This window comes from Gasterosteus aculeatus, chromosome 2 (genome assembly GCF_964276395.1).
Source record: "Gasterosteus aculeatus chromosome 2, fGasAcu3.hap1.1, whole genome shotgun sequence".
NCBI lineage: Eukaryota > Metazoa > Chordata > Actinopteri > Perciformes > Gasterosteidae > Gasterosteus > Gasterosteus aculeatus.
Window position 1 is genome coordinate 5,212,306 of NC_135689.1, and position 8,293 is coordinate 5,220,598.

General features: G+C 42.0%; 1 protein-coding gene across 4 annotated transcripts; it reads left to right on the plus strand.

Annotated features, from left to right (window-relative positions):
• The first annotated feature begins 552 nt into the window (after positions 1-552).
• LOC144386392 (uncharacterized) lies at positions 553-6,573 on the plus strand. 4 transcript variants are annotated; one of them, XM_078087493.1, is made up of 5 exons: positions 553-650; positions 1,398-1,481; positions 2,321-2,365; positions 3,485-3,511; positions 3,727-6,573. In XM_078087493.1, exons 3-5 carry the CDS (start codon positions 2,341-2,343, stop codon positions 5,634-5,636), a joined length of 1,962 nt encoding a protein of 653 aa, XP_077943619.1. In that variant the 5' UTR covers positions 553-650; positions 1,398-1,481; positions 2,321-2,340; the 3' UTR covers positions 5,637-6,573. The 4 variants fall into 4 exon arrangements, with proteins under 4 accessions (XP_077943619.1, XP_077943627.1, XP_077943634.1 ...); XM_078087508.1 differs by having other exon boundaries at positions 609-650; positions 1,432-1,481; XM_078087501.1 differs by lacking the exon at positions 1,398-1,481 and having other exon boundaries at positions 600-650.
• Positions 6,574-8,293: the final 1,720 nt, after the last annotated feature.

The window sequence follows — 8,293 nt, forward strand, 5'->3', positions numbered from 1 at the left end:
GTATGTCACTAGTAGTGTCACTATTAAACTGTCACTAGTGAGAAATAAATAATAATAACAATGCAGTCATTAAAATTCCTTCAACACATTCTCAAAATCTTTACCATGCAAACATCACGTAGGCCTCGATGCATTTAGCAATGTACAGGATCTGCCAAAGTTCAAAATAAGAATCACAATGTAAAAAAATGTGTGTCTTTGAACATGCCCAAACCAGGGTGTTTTTTTTTTCAAAAAATGTTAATCTACTGGGATTTTAATGCACAACCATCTCTGGGTATTGTTGTGCATTAGAAGATGGTCAACAAAGGGAAACTGCTAATATATGCAGTGGAGAATTTGTGTGTTAAACCTTCACAATTGGCCAGGGCTTTCCGAAGTTGGAACGTGGAAGATTGGAAAAACATTTCCCAAGTATCAATTTCTGCTGCAAGATTCAGATGGTTAGAATCATGGATGGATTCCAAACCACCCGTTGGCCCTGAGAGCTACCTGAGCCAATTTCCTTACGGTCAAATACGTTGACAATTTTAATTTGGAAGGTTGTGGAAACGTAAGTCACACCCAGTCAGCGTTATATAAAGCATCGCTGCAAGTCATCCGTCAGTCACTAGACACATCAGAGACAGTGTATGCTTCTTTCACCCCTTGTAAGTATACCTTTTACTTTGATCATAACCAACCGCTTTTAATTGAATTTGTAAAACCGCATACTGTGTTTAGTGGCATTGAGGGATAAACCACAGAATATGAAACTATCTTACTTTGAAAGACAATCCAGAGAGTTTGTGTATTAAGCTGTGAGGTTCTCAGGCTTATTATGGGAACAATTAATTGCTGCAATCCAATTGCTGGATGTGTTAACATTCGTTCCGCTCAGGGATTGACATTAGCACCCGCCCACCCCCCAAATGCGAGTAGAATTTGGCTGTGGCGGGTAAAGCACTCTCTCTTGCCACTTTAGTGTATGGAATTCTATATAGAGATAGTAGGGCCCTCCAGTGTCGCCGTAGAGGCGAAAGGAGGGTTGAGGGCGGCTATTAATGTGGTCATTATTGTGTCATGAGTTAATGAGCCCAGAACGCTCGGTCACATTGGTGGCAGCGGTGGTTCATGTAAACCGACAACCGAGTGCATTCTCAATCCTCATGCATTGACCGTGAGACACGCACAATTCAACCAGTTCACACGCCACATCTTGAGAGGCAAACACATCGGCACATAGCAGGTGTAGGAAAACCCGGAGGACAGACACAAAGAAGAAAAACTGGTGATGAAACCGAAAATGAAAAGGAGACAAAAGAAAAAGAAAAGACTGTTCGCGAAAAGTGGAGGTCCAGTGGAGAACGGCTGGTTTATAATCAAGCCAAGAAAATAATGTATTGCACTGATTGTAGGACGTAGATGTAACTTCCATCCATCCATCTTCAGCCGCTTATCCGGGGTCGGGTCACGGGGGCACTTGAACTCCTTCACTTGGGGTAAGGACACATTCCCTACCTGGAGTAGGCCATCTATCGGTTTCCTGCTGAGAACCAACTTGTCAGTGGAAACAATAAAGGACAATGAGATTTCTGTTGGTCATGTCAAAAGCATTGCAACTAAACGGACAAAATACCAACTGCCCCAGTTATATGCAACAAGCTTGTCATGGTTTGGGTTCATGTTCTGTTTTATTTTCTGCCTCTTGTCTCCCTGGGTAACTTCACTTCCTGCCTTGTCCTGTCGTCCCCTGTGATTGTCTGCCGTGTATGATTGTTTCCACCTGTGTCCAATCACCTGCACCTCCCTAGTGTATTTAAGCCATGTGTGTCTCTTGTCACTTGTCGCGTCATTGTTAAATGTCCGGTAGTCCTAGTCAGAGTGTTCCTGGTTCATGTCTGCATTTTCCTCCCTTGGCCTTCTTGTTTGGAAATTTTGACTATTAAAGTCTTTTTGTTTTCTCGAAACTCTGCGTTTGAGTTCTGCCCTCCCCAATCATCTGACAGAGCTACTCTTTTTGTCTTCATCTTAGTCAGTTGCATATGTTTTTATACAAAAGGAGCTTTACAAACTTCAAGAGCTGCATATTTGGACTCTACATGTACATTTCATATGGTCTTGATTTGGGTGTTTACAATGGTTATCTACATTTGAAAGGATTGTAAATCTAGTTATTCAAGTAAATTGTAGCAGACAGTAGTCAACCTTAATCAAATTAGGCTCAATTTCCCAACAACAGAAATTGTGGCTGGTGACCTTGGAAAACCACTAGCCACAGTGGCCGGTGAACAAGAATGATTCTGCTGAGCATCTGATTAATCAGATGCTTCTCTTTCAGCTTAACCACACGGTGGCAAAATGGGCAAGCTCACTCTAACTGCAGGTAAGGCTGATCGAGTGAATTATAAACATAAAAGTTAATCGACACATTTTCTAACTTCGCTCCACTGGTATCTTACCAAGCCGTTACGTCATCAGCTCAACAATATTAAACAGCTCCTTTTCCTGAACTTGCACAAATGTAATTACTTAGTGGATAATTTCATTAGATATTACATTATTTGAATTTTTGCTAGTTTTCTTAGTTTGAAGGAATTATGCACTGTATACTCTTAAAGATCCACAAAACACACACACAGTGTTGATCGTTCCGGAAATATTAATAACTAATTTTTATAATGTTAAACAAAATCCCATTTAACTCCAATGTATCATTATAATAATCTGCACATATACAAACAAACTAATACTGCAGAAAAGTAGAGGAAAGATAATATCTGTGTTCTCATTTATTTGCTGTTTAAGTTTGGGTAGACTAAACTGAGGTCTGTAAAATTATGCAGAATTTGGGGATTGCAAGTTACCTTATTGGTTAGTCTGGGTTTTCAGTTATATGATGGAAGTTGTATTGTTACCATGGTTACTTATTCCGAACACCTTACCTACATCGAGACAAGTTATGTTAGAGACAAAATCTCAACTCGTAATCAAAGCAATGTATCCTTACAGATCCAAGCTTGTACGGATATGGTAAATTAATATTAACCAATTAGGAAGAAGTTAAAGTCATAAGTCAGGATAAAAGTAATGCAGTTGAAACAGACACAAATAAAACCGCAAGAAACCCCAGAACTGTGTGAGTGTAAATTAACTGATTTACAATTGCACTGCTTCTTTAGGGTACGATAAATCTAACTATAATTCTATGTCAATATTTAAAAAGATATGTTACTGATGTATTCTTATGGCAGGTGTGAAAAAATGTATCCTTATTCTGTCAGCTGTAACCCAAGCAGTGTAGAGAGCAAACCAAAACATATATCCTCTCATCATAAATACATATCCTCATATATTCACTTACGGGTGTCAGCTTCTTAAACAATGTGTTCTATTGGTACATGTTGTAGTTGTGCCTTTATTTCGGTTACTGAAAAATACTCTGTAGGTTGTTTCAATAAATAGAAGAAAATTTGCTTTTTATTATTTGTCTTTCACTTTCAAGGTTTCTGTTTGATCATCGCCAGCTTGGGTAAGTTTACAACATTTAAAATTCATATTTGACAGACATGCTATTAAATCAATTACTGTGTGTCTTAAACTAAGCCACTACGCTTAGTTATAGTACGTAAATGATACAATGCCATCATCTTTAATGTAATCCCCTTTATTACATTTAAAGATTTGTGTTTTGTTCAGTAGGACTATGTGCCCTTTAATTAATACATATCTGAAAAAATATTTCAGGTTTACCTGGCCTTGCAAGAAATCTTCAAGTTTACGAAACAACACATGGAAACCCTTGTAATGGAAGACAAGATGGGCTATACCCCAACCCCACTGATCAACATTCGTATTACAACTGCGATTGGGGACACACCTACATCCAAAACTGCCCAGAACATTTTGTGTATAGGCATTCTATGACTGCTTGTTACTATCCTGGATCATCTGAAATGAGGAGTACATCTAATGAAAAGTGTGAACCCATAACTACCACCAGTCCGACCACCGCAACTCCCAGGACGACGACCAGTTCTCCAACAGCAACTCCCAGGACGACCACCAGTTCTCTCATGACTACAACAACTCCCAGTACTACCACCAGTCCGCCCACCGCAACTCCCAGAACGACCACCAGTTCTCCCACCACAACTCCCATGACAACAACCAATCCGGCCACCGCAACTCCCAGGACTACCACCACTCCACCCACCCCAACTCCCAGGACTACCACCACTCCACCCACCCCAACTCCCATGACTAAAACCAGTCCGCCGACCACAACTCCCATGACTACGACCAGTCCTCCCACCGCAACTCCCTGGACTACAACTAGTTCGCCCACCACAACTCCCATGACTAAAACCAGTCCGCCCACCACAACTCCCAGTACTACCACCAGTCCTCCCACCACAACTCCCAGTACTAACACTAGTCCTGCGACAACAACTCCCAGTACTACCACTAGTCCTGCCACCACAACTCCCAGTACTACCACCAGTCCTGCCACCACAACTCCCATGAATACCACCAGTCTCCCCACCACAACTCCTGTGACTACATCCAGTCCTCCCACCACAACTCCCGTGACTACCACCAGTCCTGCCACCACAACTCCCGTGACTACCAACAGTCCTGCCACCACAACTCCCGTGACTACCACCAGTCCTGCCACCACAACTCCCAGCACTACCACCAGTCCTGCCACCACAACTCCCAGTACTACCACCAGTCCGGCCACCACAACTCCCAGTACTACCACCAGTCCCGCTACCACAACTCCCAGTACTACCACCAGTCCTGCTACCACAACTCCCAGTACTACCACCAGTCCTACCACCACAACTCCCATGACTACGACCAGTCCTCCCACCGCAACTCCCTGGACTACAACTAGTTCGCCCACCACAACTCCCATGACTAAAACCAGTCCGCCCACCACAACTCCCAGTACTACCACCAGTCCTCCCACCACAACTCCCAGTACTAACACTAGTCCTGCCACAACAACTCCCAGTACTACCACTAGTCCTGCCACCACAACTCCCAGCACTACCACCAGTCCTGCCACCACAACTCCCAGTACTACCACCAGTCCGGCCACCACAACTCCCAGTACTACCACCAGTCCCGCTACCACAACTCCCAGTACTACCACCAGTCCTACCACCACAACTCCCATGAATACCACCAGTCTCCCCACCACAATTACCATGACCACAACCAGTCCTTCCACCACAATTACCATGACCACAACCAGTCCTCCCACCACGACAATTGCGAAATCCACTATTGGAAACCCCTGTTATGGAAGACGAAATGGGCGATACCCCAACCCTCAAGACCCACATACATATTACTACTGTTATTGGGGAAAAGCCTACCTCAAGAGGACAACCACCAGTCCTCCCACCAGAACTCCCATGACTACCACCAGTCCCCCCAACAAAACTTCCATTTTTACAACCAGTCTCCCAACCACAACTTCCATGACTACAACTAGTCCTCCCACCACAATTACCATGACTACCACAGAGACCACCGGATCAGATCAATCCAGCAGTTCAGGTTCCAGATCAGCTAAAACTATGCCATATTTTATGCCCTATTTGGCACATATTGCTTTTATATTTGTGTTTAGTTTAGACATTTAAATGACAAATATATATTAAAACACTATTTATACTGATTTTAATCTATAATATACCATAAATAATCCAGAATTATAATGGAAAGTTTTGGGAGGGTTTGGTTTCCAGTCTGGTTGTTCTGTATTGGTTAATCTTTGCCATTTGTTTGTGACAATAACTAACACATAATACACCTTTTCAAAACCAATGCCCTGATAGTGTAAACTGGAGAAAAAGAATGCAAGCTAACACAAATCACCTCAGCTAGAGTCAAACATTGAACATTGTTATGTTGAGGTGCTCTGGGGAGACGGAATTGAAATTGCATACATTTGAGATGATTTACTGTCACTCTAGCAAGCTAGTATCGGCTTTAGTTACATGTTATATTTAAATTGCCAGAACAAGAAAGTATCCATGAACAATGTTCTTTAATTATTAGAAAGTGTTGTTTGTTTATGTATATCTGATAGCACTTACACATGAGTGGTCTGTGAAAGGTTCCTTTTTCAGAACGACAGGATGCGGTGGTCTGTAGTACGTTGGGTGGTGGTTTATTCTTTACTCAAGTCCTAATATCTATATAGAGTGCAATGCACTCTGCAGGAGGACGAGCAAAGACCGGGGGATCTGTATAGCTCATAAAGGGCAAAAGCACAGGGTAGCTGTTGGCACAAACACATCTGGTTTACAATAGAATCACCTGCTACCCCATTCATCTACTTCCTTTTGTCAAATTAAGTGACAATGTAATCAACACCTTTTACCCCCTGCAGGGGTTTTGATGTGTAAAATCAGTTTACATGTTACTGGGGAAGAAATATATCCATATTACAGACATTACATTACAGGTCATTTAGCTGATGCTTTTATTCAAAGCAACTTAGAATAAGTGCATTTTGTGGTGAAAATTTGTGGATTAAGCCCTTATGAGAAATTAAAAGTATCTTTAGCTTTGTGATTAAGTATTTATTACTAACTAGAATATAGAAAAATGATGAATACAGAAATCATCAACACAAGTCGTAAGCAAAGACAAATGACTACAATTCAGCTGAAAAGGGGCATATGGTTCTTTCCCCCTCAGAGGAGCTAGAAGATCTGACCAAGTTTCTGGGGGAGAACAGGAGCTTTTATACACCTCTGAGAGGTTCGTGTCAAGGAAAACAGAAGACCCCCCTGCAAAAGGAAGATTATTCGTATACAGATGTCGTTGGGAGACGCCCGTGACCCTCCCTTAATGGGACCTAGTCAATCATATAAGACAGACAGAGAAAAACAGGATATGGATCAGTCATGGCGTGAACTAGGTCAGGTCACGAGTTTCCCCAGAAACTCTGAGAGTTCTTGAGACACTCACAATATGACGCTCAACAAATTCCCCCCCAACAAATTTTCAACCATAAGGATACAAACCCATTCATGTCATTCATAATCAGTTGTTATTTTATTGTTATAGTATTGTATTTGGATTATGCATCTTCTATTGTATAGGCCTATGTTAGTCCAATGCTATTACAACTGTTTTTAATGTAATTTCCCATAACACTAATGATATAAAATCATATTCTGGAAACTAGTTATGTTTCATTAATATTAGTTCACAAATTAAGAAAAAGTAATGAACATGAGTCAAGTTAACAGTGGTCGCCATCTGTAGTTAACACAAAAGTATTCCTATGACCCTTTTTTGGTGACATATGAAGTTACCTTAAAATATCTGTATAGTGCAGCATTCAAATACATCGTCCTCAGTCAGTGGAACAGTACTATGATACATTTAAAGTAAACTAAAGCCAGTCTTATAACACTCAATTTAATTACAATCTTTTGTATACAGCTCTGGCGACAGTAAAAAAACAAAAACAAACAATCTACTGGTATATATTAACTTTAATATTATCCACTAATGAATAAAAAATGATAAATATATACATCTCATGTCTCAGTGATGAGTGAAAAATGCCGTTAATGCTATGTTTGCTCTAATATAATGTTGTGGAAAATCCCAACATCTCAATGCACCAATAATAAAGGAGTTATCTTTTTGGCATGATCATTTGATCATTTGCATCCAAATTACTTTCACTTTGGTGCGTGCGCGAACAGTTCTTCAGAAGCAGTGTTTTCCCACTAGTTGAAGTTGTAAACCACTGAGACGTGACTAAGAATGAAATACTTCATTGATGAAATCCCTAATAACAAGTCTGAGAGGTTTAAAAACCCATTTCTATTGCCTGATAATTGACTTTATTATGATTGTTTTCAGACTAAGAATGGTTCAAGATCCCCATGAAAAAACGGAAGAGGGAAGGAGTTACCCGGCCCGGAGGAAGCCCGGGGCCCCCATTTGGAGCCAGGCCCAGATGGAGGGCCCGACAGCGAGCGTCTGGTGGCCGGGTTTACCGCGGAGCCCGGCCGGGCACAGCCCGAAGGAGTGACGCGGCAGCCCAACACTCTACTCCCCATGGGCTCACCACCTGTGGGGGAAACCGATGGGGTCGGGTGCGCTGCTACAAGGGTGGCAGTGACAGTGGGGGGTCTAGACGGAACAGACCTGGGCGGCAGATGCTGGCTCTGGGGACGTGGAACGTAACCTCTCTGGGGGGGAAGGAGCCGGAGCTTGTGCGGGAGGTGGAGCGTTATCAGTTGGATCTGGTGGGGCTTACCTCTACGCACAG

What these genes read in the sequence shown, in the direction of transcription:
- LOC144386392 (XM_078087493.1), top strand. Translation starts at nt 2,341, where the DNA reads ATGGGCAAGCTCACTCTAACTGCAG. An exon ending in CAAGCTCACTCTAACTGCAG is followed by an intron (nt 2,366 to 3,484) that starts GTAAGGCTGATC and finishes TTCACTTTCAAG; the next exon opens with GTTTCTGTTTGATCATCGCC. An exon ending in TTTGATCATCGCCAGCTTGG is followed by an intron (nt 3,512 to 3,726) that starts GTAAGTTTACAA and finishes AAAATATTTCAG; the next exon opens with GTTTACCTGGCCTTGCAAGA.